A 14,709-nucleotide genomic window follows, 5' to 3' on the forward strand; every position below is an offset into this window, starting at 1 on the left:
TACAACTCTCTGCGCGCCTAGTAACGATCGATCGATCTCGCCGCACGTTTGAATTGGGCAGTGGGCCGGCCTAAGACAACGATTTTTAATAATTAATAACTCGCTGACTTTTGCAAAAATTGCAAAATGGTAGAGGACTTTTCGACTTAGTCTAGTCCACTCTATCCCACAATAAGCGTTGATGCGGGTATTACATAACGTACCCTGTATATGTATTTGAAAGTCTCAAAATTTAACTCGTTATCATTCATCAATATTTTAATTGGAATTTCACCAATATCTCAATAAAAATTCAGTGAAACCATTTTTCGTTAAAAAGTAACGCGGTTTTTAATTAAATTCAATAACTTTTATCTAAAATATTCTATAAGCTTTTTTTGTAGCTCGCAGTATTGCATTGAATTTCATAGGGAAAATTACAATTTATCTCGAAATGTATACTTTCAATAATTATTCGATCGCTTTTATTTCACACTCTACTTACGGCAAAATATTTTTATCAGGGCAGGGTTTTGCAGCCGAAGTCTTTTGCATTTCTCACCTTTCCTCTCTAATTTTACGTCAATTTCATTTTAAGCCCAACGTAGTGCAACTGCAAATAACAGGCCGTAGAAGGGAACGGAAGAAGGAGAAAGAGAGGGAACGGAACACCTCGAGGGAGAAACGTTAATTTTTCGCCGAATTTATTTAAATAATTTTCGAACCACGTCAGAGAACTGCTCACACAAACTTGCTATTTATATATATATTTGTATTTATATAAGTTATTTAAGCGTTATATTATTTTGCTCCGACACAAATATACATATGCAATGATTCTAATGTTGATGACGTCATTTTCAGGGTGCCTTGAGAAATTTCCTACGTATCTCTTTTCACTCGCATACACGCATTTTCTCTCTTTCTCTTCTCGTTTCCTCTCTCTCTCTCTCTCTCTCTCTCTCTCTCTCTCTCTCTCTCTCTCTCTCTCTCTCTCTCTCTCTATGAAATTATATAAAGACTATAGTTTTTCGCGACACCTAACTACTCCGATCGCTATTTATAATGTATACATATCTCGCGGCGTCTCTCGGGACACCTGGGGATATCCGCGACGGCCCTCGGCCCTCGCCCGTCTCTCTCTTTCCTTGTCGCGCAGTTCAAGTAAAACGACATTTAAAAGGAGAAAAATAAAGACTAAATGGATCAGCGACCGAAACGGAATTCGCATTCTCTCGACTAAAACTGTCAGATCTTCAAAATCAGACTTCTCTCATGTCTGAATACACGAACAATCAGTGATTTCCTCGGGGTGTGAAATTAAATATGCGAGAATGGCTGTCTCGTCTGAATAACTTAAATCCTACGTTTTTCATCGAATGAGGATGCACATTGCCAATTTCCAATCTCCCGCATCACTGCCTGTATACACCTCATTATAATACATAAACGCGCGTGTACATACACGTGACATTAAACCGCTCGCATACGATCCAACGATTCCTCCGGCGAACAGCGTGCACAAGAGTGCGTATTCTTGCCGCATAGTCAGCGCTAAATGTGGAATACGAGCGTTAACATTGTTCACATTAATGGTTTATTAATAGAAATAAAGTATCAATCAATGACATTATACAATTATATTAAAAGCTTATATCAATAACGTGTAGTCACAAATTACCGCAATTAATATATGAATACATACGTTGAACAGCGTACGATAAAATCCGAGCCACATTTGAGCGTTATATGCGACGCGGAGCAATGGCGAAGTCGGTGCGGATCGGCTTGAATGTAAAACAACGCGAACACGCTAAAGAGAGTTTTATGCGGTGTAGAAATTTATGCGAGAGAGTCGTGTGGATCGTATGTAAATAATTTAACACGAGCCAAAGTATCTAAACGCGCTTTACACTTAATTACAATCCTATTGCCGGGGCGGAGACGACGCATGCGGCATCGTCGTCTCTGTTGCGAGCGACGTTGCGGCAATTCAATCGAAAGCCCCGTGTTCGAGACAATCCCGAGTGCCCGTCGGCAGCCCATCGCTACACTCGCCAGCCCGCTACTACTGCTGGGTGATCCTGAAGACCGGTCCGATCCTGAGGAAAAATCTGCGCAACACCGACCTAAGCTCGGGCTTGAGATCGAAGCACATGACCTCGCACAGAGAAGGATAGCAGGTGGAGGCGTGGACCGCGAAGCGATGATCGCTCATCTTGAGAATCCGAGTGAGCAGCAACAGCAGAATCGGGGTCCAAGCGTCGCGGTGGGCCTCGTTGGCGAGCGCCAGGAAATATTCCAGGGCCTCGCACGCCACCTCGACCAGCCGCGCCTCGACCTTGGACCAATCTGCGCGATGCGCCTCGTCGCTGTACATCTTGAAGAGGATTCGCAGCGCGCACGCGAGCGACTGCGTCTCTTGCTTCAGCAGATTAGGCTTCATGTTACCGCGAAAGCTGGCCTTCCACAGCACGTTGCGTTGCTCGTGATCGGAATTGAAGCTCTTAGCGAAGCGATGCGACCGCAGCAGACACTCCACCAGCTGCAGGAGATGATTGGTCGTCAGGGCACAATACATGCCTTGCTCCTCCTTCTGCTGATCAGCGCCAGCCCTAAAAATAATCAATTGCGTTGCGTATCTACTGTACGTTGACAATTTTACAAAGTCGACGCGGTTGCGGAACACACTCACTTTACAAGTTCCGACGACTTGCCGTTCAGCATGTCGGCCTGCGCGAGCGCCAAATTCTCCTGATCCTCCTTGCGCGACGTCGCCGGGTAAAAAACGATATTATCGATGGTCTGTATTAACTCAAGCTGAACCACACACTTGATCTGCAACGCAGAGAAAAGCTTGGCCTTCGGCAAGGTCTCCACGTTCAGGCTCTGTGCGCTGTTGCTCCTCTTCAGAATACCAACGTGAAGACCATCGGACTCGCCGGTGATCACGTCGAGGTCAGACTCCTTGTTCTGCGGGTGTGGCTTCCACGTGAGCAGCGCGGACGGTAGAGTGCTCTCGAAAATGTCCAGGACGCATTGGCAGGTTTTCTCCCAAGTCTGCTCGTCGAACTTGATGCCATTGCTGATGACTAGATTCTCCAGACAGTTGGTGCCCGAGCGTGCCAACTGTTCGTTGTCCTGCTGGACGCACCAGAGAAGCTGGAAATAAAGCTGCTCCAGCAACAAGGGGCCCAGAATATCGTAAAACTGCGAGAACACATCCACGATGGCATACAGCGCATGATTGCACGTTGTTGTCATCCACTCAGCTTTCTGCAAATATTCAATAGAACGTTTGCGTGCTTAGGCGTTCCGGTAATCTCTGTAACAATACATTTACTTCCCTTCTTAGAAATTATACGAACCTCGGTATGCTGTTCGGGCAGCTTCATGTTGTCAAAGATCCTGAAAAGGACCTGGAAGAGGTCCTTCCACCAATGAGGCTTGAAGGACGCACCATGGGTCTTGACGACGTCGAAGAGCACAGTCAGTGCGCGCGTCCTGACGTCCAACTTACATCTACTCACAACGCAGGATAATTCAAACAGCAGCGGGAACCATCCTCTCACCTAACAGAAGAAAAAAATGGTAAAAGAACATGTCAATGATTTAAATAAACGAGCTAAGATAATAGTACCCAGGCTCGATCTTCCTCGGAGACCATTCCGCTATCGTCCATCATACCCTCGGCAAACAGACTGGGATTCGCATCAATGTAAGAAGCGCAGGAACGTATTAGTCGGATTGCCTCCATGCTGGTGTCCGGAAAAGACGCGTTGCACGCGAACTCGCTCAGGCATTTAACGGCGTCTTGGAAGGAATCCACCATGATGCTGAAATCTTCTGCGTATAGCTCGTCTGCGAATAGAATTAATATGTTAAAAATGAATTCTTAGCTGGAGAAAAACGACGCAAGTCGTTGACATTCAAGGCAGGCACAAAGATGAAACTCACTGATAATCTTGCCGGTCATGGAAAAGGCCAGCTCGACGACAGATTCATCACGATCGCTGGCCGCGTGGTGGAAAACGCTGAAAATGTTCTTCCAACCGGACCTAATATTCGGCGCTTGCGAATGAACAATTTGCGCCACGCATCTCACAACCATATCTCTAATCACAGGCGATCTAAATCACATTGAATCAAATTAAGTCGTAATCAAACAATAGTTAGATTATGTACAATTATCACAATACTAAATGCAATGCTTGATACATTCTAACAAATTGACTTTGTTATAAAGAAGTTTCATGGATATACGTGACATATCGGATTACATATAATTAAAAGTACAAATTAAATAAAAATATAATGTAATTCTTTCACTTAATTAGTTGAAAGAGAACATTACCTGTTCTTCTTCATGATGTGTTCAAACGGTCTAAGGAAGTCTTTTTGGAATCTGAAGTTGGCAAATTCGCCCTTCTCGATGAACTTGGTTGCCAGCTGTCTCAGAGAATCCACTGCGAAAAACGCGATATCCTGTCGTGGACTGCAGCCTACCCTGTCGAAATGATCGCCGAGGACTTGCCAGATCCTGGACCACTGTAGCCTAATACGACCCATGTTGTAGTAAGAGATCTCGACAATCTTCGTAAGAGAGAACATGCGCGGTTGCGTGGGGTGTGCAAGTTCCTCGAGAGAAACCTGATAATTATTAGTCATCGTTAGATATGTATTAAACGAATTATATGACATAAGACTCATTGATGAAACTTAAGAGAGAAAGACCTGGCAGAGAGCCTTGACAAATTCGACAATAGCATCACCATCGAGTCTCGTCGAGCCGGTAAAGATACGATCAACGGCCACGACGACGCTCTGCGAGCTGGTTTCACCAATGGACTCCTTCACACTGGGGTCCAATGAGCTCAAGTTGAGATTGTTGGTCTGGTGCGAGCTGGCAGAGTGCGCGAGATTGCCAAAGTTCGCTAATGGCGAGGGGAAGTGCGGTTTCGACGGTGGGCCCAGCAATTGTGGCCGCACTCCCGTGCCTATCAGCTGCGCCAACTCCAGCTGGGAGATACATTTGACGACATCGAGCCACGAGCTGCCTAGGTAGTTGCCATCGGTATGAGCTACTGTGATGAGGGTCTTGATGGTATCGATGTTCTTCGCCTTCATTTCGGTAATAGGAGAATTTGCTGTCAACAAGGTGAATCTCGCCAAAGCTTGTACGTAGGCATCGCGTTCGAGGCTCATGTGAAAGATGCAGGCGATGCGAATGGCACATCTAATAACATAAAACACAATTATATAAATCTGTGATTCTCCTACGTTCCAAGATATTTTCTCACCTGATACCGTCCAAGCAGAGCGACGCGATCTCGGGATCGTCGCAGTCTTGAAGTCCGACGCTGAACGCCGCGAGGAATGGCGTCCAGGCCATTTTGAACATCGGCCGTACATGTTCCAGATGCTTCGCCGTGGTGAACGGTGCCTGAACGTGGCTGACGGATTCCATCAGATTCTTCGCCGCTGTAGAAATCACTTCCATCTCCATGTTCCATAGCAACCGTCGCTTCTTTTCGCTAGAAATCAGCTGCTTGCCGGCAAGTCGGCTGTTATTGGGGTTCGACTTCATTTTGATCTCGTTACCGGCGATTTCGTCGTAAATTCTAGATAGATATTCCTCAGGAAGATCCTCGTTGTCGCTGATGCGTCGATTAAGCCTGATGAATGAAAGAAAACAAAAATAAGACGACTCCTCAAGTCTAGATTAAAAAGATACATTTGTTATAAAGAATCACAATATATTTGTATAGTTAAATTAAATTTACTAACAAACATAAAATTTAAATAAAATAATCACTTCTCTGAATTAATAATTATACATTTTTAATTATAATTAACTTTAAAAATGGCTGTACCTGATGTATTGTTCTTTAGTCATTTTATTCTTAACCTGCGGCGAGTGCAAATCAGTAGTCAACATTATGATTGAAAAGCCGAGAACGTAGGCTGTGTCCGCGCTCGTAAAGAGGCCATTATTAGGATTGCACTCGCAATAGCGACTGGCAAACTTTTCCATCAGTCGGTCGATCTTCTGGGCCTCGCCGGGCAGCCGAAAGCCCTCCAGGAAATACCTGAGTGCGGTTACCAAATCGCGTTCGGCAAAGTTCATCTGATCGATGTAATGGTACATTACCTGCGCGAACGCATTTAACAAAATTAGTCAGCGTCAAAGTTAATTATCGCGCAACAATAACGTAATTCAGAATCGACCAGTGGCCCATTTATGTCCATAATTAATAATAGTCCATTAATCCCAATCGTTTCCTCCTCATCACCTGGTTATGATTATGATCGCCCAGAAAGTCCCCAATGGCGGTCTTGTCGAGCCGCTCGTCCAAGTGCAGCCACCTGGCCACGTCCTCCGGTAAAGTACCGAGCAGTCCTTGTTCCTGCAAGTACTGCACACCCTTGCCGGGCTTCCGGCTGAAGATCTCGATACCGGTCTCCCATACCTCCTTCTGCTGCTTCTGCACTTCGTACTGCTCCGGCGAGTCCGGCACCTCCTTGTTGCCGGTCAGACTGGAGTTGGCCGACGAGAGGCTGCCGGCGCTACCGTAACGCGGCAGCGGGGTGTCCGGCGTCGTATCCGGCGGATCCGACAACGGTTGCTGATCCGCTGGCACGCTCGGATTCACATAAAGATCCCGACTCCACTCCACCATGCACTTCAGAATAGACACGAGGCATTCGAGGCCACGGATGCGCATGGATTTCTCCTGGAAGGGCAAGACACTAACGTTACACCGGAAACAAAACTATTCATTGCTTGTCTCGAACAAGAGCGTTCTCTGTTGCAAATAATACATGTATCCCGGTACTCTCCTCCTCTTACAACGCACCTGATTTGGCGATGCACCTAGCTCCAGTGCCTGACGACCCTGGGCGATCTTAGAGAGATCGTTGACGAGCCTCTCGAAGAGATTCGCCGCCGAGAGATCGCAGTCGTAGTTAACGTAGATGTCGACGACGCTCTGGGCGTCCGCGCAGATCCTCGTGAGCGCATGTATCACCATCCACTTGTGCTCGAAAGAGCTGCTGGAGGTCTCGAGGATGTTCATGAAGATCTCCTTAAAGAACACCTCGATCTGCATCTTCAGGTGCATCTTGAAACGCGCGAGAAGCGCCAGGAACAATGCCAGCGACAGCTCAAACACCTCTGGCACCGAGGATACACCATTCTTGGACAGGGCGACACACAAGTACTGCTTGATGGCGATAACGAACATCTCGTTGGAGCGCAGTACCGGCCCGGCGTTCTGCAAGATCCCGAGGAGTAACTGAAGCGACAGGATCTTGGAACGTAGCTCGTGCGATCTTGGATCGGGAGTGCCGTCCGGCAGCGGTTTCATAGAGAGCTTGCAGAGAGCGCGGAACACCAGGAACGCGTCCTTTTGCAGCACATGGGTGAATTTGGCAGTTACCATGTTGTCATTCTCAGCGGTCACCTCGTCACCGTTGTCCTCCGGACTGCCGTTCTCCAAACTGACTTCCTCTTCCAATGGCACCACGGATTTCACCACGTCATCCAGAATGCCCTTGACGATCGTTTGAGGATCGACGGTGTCATTACCAGGACTAGTCTCCGGACTCAGCTCGCTCTCAGCCTCGCCGTTTGCCACGACAGGCACCTCCTGCTGATGATCACCGTCGATCCTGACGCTCTCCTCCTCCGCCTGGGTCTCCATTCGCGCGAAGATGACGTTGATCATCTGCGTGAGGGTCGCACGGGCTGTTGTCTGGTTCACCAGGTTACGCGACGCCAAGTAAACGTTGTAAACGGTACGAATCGTCAACAGCACCGTGCCCTCGTGCACCTCCACGTGCTGGCTCGTCATCACAGTCAGCAGGGCCTTAATAATCTGCAGCTGCACACCCTCGTCAGTCTGCGGGCCGGTGAAGCAGCCACAGATTGTCTCGACGATGCGCACGATCAGCAGCTTACTAGGCTCCGTTGAGTCGGGCACATTGCCAGTGAGGTGGCCGTATGCGATTAACTTCTGCAGGCAGTCCAGCGCCGTGACCACGATCCGCGGTGACTTGCTCTGGCACGCCAACTCAAACGGTAAGAAGTACTTCTCGGCGGTAATGACATTGGAGTCGCTCTTGGGTTGCGGCAGGGCGTTCGAGGTAACCTCTTCGCCCTGCACAGCTGGTACATCTTTGATCTCGTTGCGCAGGTCCTCTGCAAGGTGGAAACGAACTTATTTAATAACTTTCTAGCTACAAGCGACAGTTGTGCATCCATAAGGTCTCTCTCTCTCTCTCTTACTCTGCTTACCGAGCGCAGACTCGCAGGACTTCCTGAGCTGCGAGAGGTGCGATCTCTTGACATCTCGATCGGCCAGTATCTTTTCCAAAGCTCGGACGATAAACATCTCTCTGGTCTTGGAGTTATTTTGCATCGTCACTCCCCAAGCGGCAGCTCGAGATCCACGGCTCCTTCAGTGCTCGCTCGTCAGTGCGTCAACATCGGTGCGGGCTGGCGAATGGCAATACATGTGACTACGCCGCGGCTGGCCGCTGGCCAACATCTTTCGCCACCGTTCTCGACGAAAGAGCTTACTACGCAACCCCTTACTTGCGGACCTGAGGACATCGGGCACTTGGCGTGCGGTGAGCCGAGTGGGACAAAGTCGAGGGAGGCGAAATGCCACGGGTATAAAATCGCTCACCTAAGTGACAGGACGGACAACCGACATGGAATTTTTCCAGCGCGGCAGGAACAGCACCACCGCCAGGCGCGGTCTCCTCGTAAACGACGTTACGTCGCCTGCGACATCATCCGTCGCTGCACTTGAAACCGGAGCCGAACAACAGGAATAGAGACGACGAGAGAAATCAACCGACACACCGACCGACACTCACGCTGACAGGCACCGGAATGTAACTGCGGATGACAACTCGGACAACTGACTCTCTGTCTGTGCGCGGCTAACTTCACGCGCGACAGCGACGACAGCGCGCAACCATGATTGACAGCTCGCTCTCTGATTGGTCAAATTTCAATCTGATCTTAAGCTCAATCCGTATGTCCGATACAGCCCTTCGCTGCACCGGACGCAGTGTGAAACCGTCATAAGAATGGCGGCTTTCAGTGGATTTATTTTATGCAACAAGTAAAATATTACAGTTACATGCAGTTACAGAAGAGACTGTAAAAACGGACAATAGTTGCAAGACTTTGCATAAATGGGCGACCCTCTTCGACGGGAGGTTAATTACTGATTAGTCAATTCGTATTACGTGGATAGTAGTAATCGTTTTTGAGGTTATTTATCACTGTTATTGTTGGGTTATTAATCTAATATTAATTTTCATATAATATTTACGATAAACATTGACGCGGCTGTAATACCTTACATCTTTTAATGTTCACACATTTGTTGCACAAATGTAAATACAGTAAATGGGCAACAAAATATTTTCGCCTACATTTAAAAGCATGTTTTATTAAGTAACAATTGTAAGCTCTATTAGGATTATACTTTGCTCATTTTATTTACTTACTTTTGTGATAATTCTTTTCAGGTCCTGCGAATCTTCAAGCAACTGCACAGAACAAGATTAAAGACGTTCCAAGGCGATGAATATGCGTTGCAAGGTAATGTATTTTGTACTTTCTTAAGCTGCATTGTAATAAATTTTGCATTTTCAACATTTTACTCTATTATTCCTTAGCTGTGAGGAATAGGATAAACGAGGAATACAGAAAGTATAAAAATGTCACAAACCAAGCGGCGATTGAAGAGGTACGTCTCTCCGTTTCAAGTGTACAGATAAAATGCGCGGCGGAAATGTTGCTGGTGAACTTTATAATTCAAGACCGTAAAGAAAACTTGTACAGAAACAATTGTTGTTGGTGTTCCAGTTGAATAAATTTGCGCAGGAAGTCGAGCATGAAGTGCGAACGACTGTCATACAAGCGGTTGAAACGGCACCTGGGAGAGTAGGTAGTAATCGTGAATTCCAAATAATGGGCAAAACATCAGTTACGCTATTCGATTTTATAAGTGATTAACTTAAATTAATTTCAGCGCTGCGACTTACTCCAGATGTCTTGGTAGATAATGTGCCATATAAGGATCAGAAGGATAGTAAACCGAGCAAAGAAAGCAAAGACTAAGCTCTACGGCACTAAAGAATGAATAAAAGTCGATTAAAGTCAATTGAAAATAGTTTACAGTCAGATTGGAAACGTCTGATTATTTAAACCTGAAATTGCAATATTTGTAAATAATGTATTATATAGGATATGCTGTAGCTGTATCATAAATGTATGACTAAAAAATACATGTGTTTAGTAGCTTTGGTAGGAAGCCGCTACTCAATTTTTATAATTAAAGTAATCTTTATTTACAGCGATAAGATTACGATACAGGAGTTCCAAGTATGTACAAGCCTCCGCTGGCTAAATCATTTCCTCCTCGATATCACAGGCTGTTTCTACACTCCATATTGAATTCGTGCATAACGCACTGCATAAACTACGCGCTTCCCTCCTCCAATTTCATCCTGAAACACATGGAAATTGCTTGACACATTTATCCCACGATTACGGTGACTTTAAATGCCTCACCTTTTCTGTATATCTTGCATAATTATTCATGTGTACGGGAGGTAGGGATTGTGAAAAATGGAGATTATGGCAATTTCTACTAGAGAATTTAGCAAGGAGAATTCAGTACATGAAGAGAGTCTTTGGGGCAAACCTGAAGGAAGAGATTCAGTGAGAGTTTAACAATTGTCAATTGAAATAATCGGTATCAAATTAATCGGCATTTTTAAGATTTTCTAAATTGTGTATTGCAGAATTTGATCTACTGTAATCGTACTAGGAAGACGTATATCACATTGAAAGAGCTGTCTATGCTGAGTCGTTAGCAATGAGCAATGTTAAGGAATTGTAGCGAACGCTAACGGAATTGAATGTCCTGAACTCTGTGCAAAGGTCTTACACATGCTCAGGATGACTGCGGATCTGGTCGATGAGATCCGCCGGTCGCAATTGATCGGTGCAGATGCGATGCACCGCGGTAAATAGCGGGAACTTGTCAATCAGGTTGCGCGCCTTCAACATGTCATGGACCTCGTCCGCAGTTGCCGGTCCCTGCAGTTTCTGTCCGGACAGCAGCTCGTCCTCCAACGTTTTGATAGTCTGTAAACGATAAGTTATAAATCACTTAATATGTGAATTGTTCCATCATTACCGTAGCAACGCGAATTTTTTAGATCAATCTGAATATCAATTGATAGCTTTACTTCTAATTGAAGCGACTTTGTGAAAGTGAGTTTTAATCGCTAAAATCAATCCCGCAGGTAAACAGAAATCCGCAAGGACCCGTTTAGAATCTCTCACCTTGCCAGTCTTGACAAATTGCTCGCAGACCCTGCGATTCCTTCCTCCGTAACAAGTGGTAATCAGATCCGCGACGCCGCAGCTCTCGAAGAACGTGGAGAGCTTGGAACCGTTGTAGAAGGTATCGACAAACTTGACCATCTCCATCAGTCCTAATCGGATCACCGCGGCCTTCGTATTGTCGCCCAGCCCGAGGCCGTCCACAAAACCAGCTGCACACGCCACGACGTTCTGTGATCGAAGCATATTCAGACAAACCAATGAGTAAAATGAAATGAGACGTGCGAGTGATCACAATCACGAATACAAAAAAACATTGAGAAAATATAAGTACGATCGAAGTGTTTGCGATGTTAGGGAGATAATTTACACGCAGGATTTCCTTTGAAAGGATCTACTTGCCTTCAGAGCCCCGCATACTTCCACGGTGTCGCAATCCTCTACGACGACCACTCGGAAGTTTGGAGTCTGAATGAGGTCCCTCAGCACCGGTGCCAGTCGTTTGTCCTTGCACCCTGCAATTTCATGTCCGTTTACGATGTCCATTTCCGATACGCTGGTGCAAGAAGTTCTCATGTATTCTTGAAAGCGAAGTTATGAAAATACTCACCGATCGTAGTTTCGCAGAATTTCTCTTCGGCGACTTCATTGGCCAGATTAGCGCCCATCAGAACATTGCACTGTATCCTCAGGTTCTTTTCGATGATCTTGGAGATCAACTCGATACTGTTTCCTTCGCCTCGGCCAAAGCCCTGCAATTCGAACCCGTTTAATCTAATGAATTAGAATAGAAGACGAAGAGCTGTGTGAAACTTACCTTAATGAGAGAAAGGCCGACTGCAGTTGGCTTTATGTTATCCAGCAGCGTTGAGCACAAGGTGCGAATAAACTGATGTGGCAAAACGAAGATGAGGATGTCGGCGTCCTTCGCTGCCTCCACAACGTCAGGTACGGCGACCTGGAAGAGTATCCAGAAAAGTTTACGGAAATTAGAACTTTTAGAAGTATAGCACATAACCAGAACAATACAAATGAATTTTCTCGGTTCACACTTCCATGTATCCCATCAATTTTAAATAAATTTAATAATGTCATCAAATCGTCGCGTCGCTGAGGATGGCTCAAAGCGAAGCCAATACAAATTATATTTAATAGTATATAGAATGTCAATTCAGTATACTGAACAAAGTTGATGAACGCGTTGACTCTCCAAGTCCACTTTTTACTCGTAGAAATTAAAACACTTGCATTCTATAAAACCTTTTCATTTAAAAAATCAATAGATATCACAGAATCAATATCTGCTCATCCGAACATCCGATATCAGCGAGATCAGATGTGGAGATACGATATCTGATGGGCGTTGCATCATCGTAACGTTTGCATCATATTATAGAAACGACCTGCCGTATATAGTATGTATAAAGAGCGTGGACGAGCGTGAGGATAACGTAGCTCACAATCAGATCGGCTCCCGGTTCATCAGTGCTTGGCAGGCTTCCCGTCGAGACAGACGCGTGCTTCGAGTAATTCTTCCATCAAACGCTCAAGGACAAAACGATAATGAGGCTTAACAGTATCATACCGAATTTTAAAGCCGAGACCACGCAGGGTCCCATCGACTTTTACGACTGGCAGGGCAACTCGTGAGTTATAATAATTACATGTAGAGGAAAGTCCTCTATTATGAGATAAGCTTCTAATATGAGATAGAAAGTTTTCAACATCCAAATTTAATCACCAATCTTTCTTCACAACAATGAATTTTCCACTAAACAGATTTCGCTCCAAAGGCAATAAATTCACAATAAGACCAAAAGATGATGCTTATTAATTTAGCGAAAACCCTGCTAACTCATATTAGGAGCTGATCTCATAATGGGAGACTTTCTCTCCTCTAATAATATTTCATTTTAATACGTTTAAGTACTAGCTACGTTAACTCGCAAAGAGCGACACATTGTATTACCCCAAATGGCACAGAGAATCCGAGGGGAAATTTTTGTGAATTCCTGAATTATAAAATGTCTCTTTCCACCCCATTTCTGTTCTGAAATCGTTCATAGAAGCTAAAAAAGAATTCACTCTTATGTCAATTCTGAGCTCTTTTTCGAATACGAGAGGAATTTTTTCTTTACAAGAATTTGTGCCGGAAAGGAACTCGTTTGAAGTTCATTTTGAACAGATTATACTCGCTAAAGAATTTAAAAAATGAATCCTTTTTAAAAGTTCGTAACGATCCTCTGTGCTATTTCGGGTATTCTCCTTCGATTATCTCGCGTATTCCCCTTCCATTTTTTAATTCTCAAAAACTTTTGAAGATATGTATATCATGTTAAGTGAACGGAAAATAAAAGTCCTGCAAAACTTTATCGTCGTTATATAATCGCAAGTCATGAACTCGACTTCGTTGTATGAAATCAAGTTCAATGTAAATGCCCGCTGAATATGGCAAAATATGACAAGATAACGCGTTGTCGATTGCAGAATCAATTTGCACGAGGGTCTTATCGGATTTGTTTTTTTGTAATAATCATCCACCGGCAAACATGTCCGGGATTACGAGGCGGAGTCGCCGTTAGATCCGGCGCGAATAGTAAACAGCTGAATTTGCATTTGTCCACTGCGTATGGTCAGCAACAAAGTACGCGAGCCAAGAATAGATCTTCTCTATCGTGGCAAACACCAGCTACAGGTTGTTGAAGATAACAACCTGTTAGAGGCGGCTCTTACATCATGCTAATGGAAATTTCCGAACGGCTATTAAAATTGGACGTGTTAAAAAATTGATTGTAAAAGTAGTAAATAAATCTATGATAATTATCACGCGCACATTCAATATGTTGAATCCTCATAATAGAGGACTTTTCTCTACAAAAAATTGTATAATCTTATTACATTACTACGATAACAACGAAATGGAACTGTTGCTTAAAAGGCTTACCAATAATCTCGTACAAACAGTAATTTTGTTATCAAGATTATTAATTTTGTCCCTTTACATAGCAACACGATCGCAATATTAACTGAATGAGATTACTCGCGCAATTGCGTGGCGAAAACAAGTATTTTTTTAGACTGATTATGGAGAGAAGAGGAGTAATTAATTATAATGAATTGTAAGCGTGATGCGCATGGAATTACAAACGCATGGCCCGTAAGGCGACTCGCATTGAAGAGGCCGAAGGGCGACCGTGAGCTGAAATAAATGTACATTGCAACAACGGGGTCTACCCTTGGCACGATGCCAAAGCGAGCGCTCGACTATATTAAGTGCTCGCACTTGAAAGTGTCGCACTTCGAGTCAGAGTAATCCCGTGACCGGTTATATCATTGTCTTTCTGATAAGTACCGTA

General features: G+C 44.9%; 4 protein-coding genes across 7 annotated transcripts in view; 2 read left to right on the plus strand and 2 right to left on the minus strand.

The window, feature by feature from the left end:
- Positions 1–666: 666 nt before the first annotated feature.
- Positions 667–8,434, minus strand: LOC105566029 (brefeldin A-inhibited guanine nucleotide-exchange protein 2). The gene is made up of 12 exons (XM_012019716.1): positions 8,276–8,434; positions 6,837–8,179; positions 6,273–6,713; positions 5,853–6,130; positions 5,280–5,654; positions 4,714–5,215; positions 4,334–4,629; positions 3,937–4,109; positions 3,620–3,840; positions 3,348–3,551; positions 2,675–3,255; positions 667–2,594 (listed from the first exon to the last, which is right to left on the minus strand). Exons 1-12 carry the CDS (start codon positions 8,397–8,399, stop codon positions 2,048–2,050), a joined length of 5,085 nt encoding a protein of 1,694 aa, XP_011875106.1. The 5' UTR covers positions 8,400–8,434; the 3' UTR covers positions 667–2,047.
- Positions 8,435–9,047: 613 nt separating this feature from the next.
- LOC105566028 (complex III assembly factor LYRM7) lies at positions 9,048–10,320 on the plus strand. 2 transcript variants are annotated; one of them, XM_012019715.1, is made up of 5 exons: positions 9,048–9,210; positions 9,526–9,598; positions 9,676–9,746; positions 9,866–9,943; positions 10,032–10,320. In XM_012019715.1, the coding sequence occupies exons 1-5, from the start codon at positions 9,187–9,189 to the stop codon at positions 10,059–10,061; spliced, it is 276 nt and encodes a 91-aa protein (XP_011875105.1). In that variant the 5' UTR covers positions 9,048–9,186; the 3' UTR covers positions 10,062–10,320. The 2 variants fall into 2 exon arrangements, with proteins under 2 accessions (XP_011875105.1, XP_011875104.1); XM_012019714.1 differs by having other exon boundaries at positions 9,051–9,210; positions 9,866–9,947.
- A 5-nt stretch (positions 10,321–10,325) lies between these two features.
- LOC105566027 (glycerol-3-phosphate dehydrogenase [NAD(+)], cytoplasmic-like) overlaps positions 10,326–14,709 on the minus strand; it is an 8,978-nt gene continuing 4,594 nt past the window's right edge. For 2 of the 3 annotated variants that reach the window (XM_012019710.1, XM_012019713.1), the window contains 6 exons: positions 12,171–12,311; positions 11,964–12,105; positions 11,756–11,868; positions 11,354–11,584; positions 10,953–11,152; positions 10,326–10,509 (listed from right to left, as the gene is read on the minus strand). In XM_012019710.1, the coding sequence (XP_011875100.1) occupies positions 10,482–10,509; positions 10,953–11,152; positions 11,354–11,584; positions 11,756–11,868; positions 11,964–12,105; positions 12,171–12,311 (855 nt within the window). In that variant the 3' untranslated portion in view covers positions 10,326–10,481. Of the gene's footprint in view, positions 10,510–10,948; positions 11,153–11,353; positions 11,585–11,755; positions 11,869–11,963; positions 12,106–12,170; positions 12,312–14,709 lie in introns of those variants that run through there. The other variant, XM_012019712.1, reaches the window with a different exon arrangement.
- Positions 12,748–14,709, plus strand: part of LOC105566026 (peroxiredoxin-6-like) — a 5,103-nt gene continuing 3,141 nt past the window's right edge. Inside the window, exon 1 of the mRNA XM_012019709.1 lies at positions 12,748–12,999. Within this exon, the coding sequence (XP_011875099.1) occupies positions 12,917–12,999 (83 nt within the window). The 5' untranslated portion in view covers positions 12,748–12,916. The remainder of the gene's footprint in view (positions 13,000–14,709) is intronic.

Source organism: Vollenhovia emeryi, unplaced genomic scaffold (assembly GCF_000949405.1).
Source record: "Vollenhovia emeryi isolate VEMERY1.0 unplaced genomic scaffold, V.emery_V1.0 DF939147.1, whole genome shotgun sequence".
In the NCBI taxonomy this organism is placed as follows: Eukaryota; Metazoa; Arthropoda; class Insecta; order Hymenoptera; family Formicidae; genus Vollenhovia; species Vollenhovia emeryi.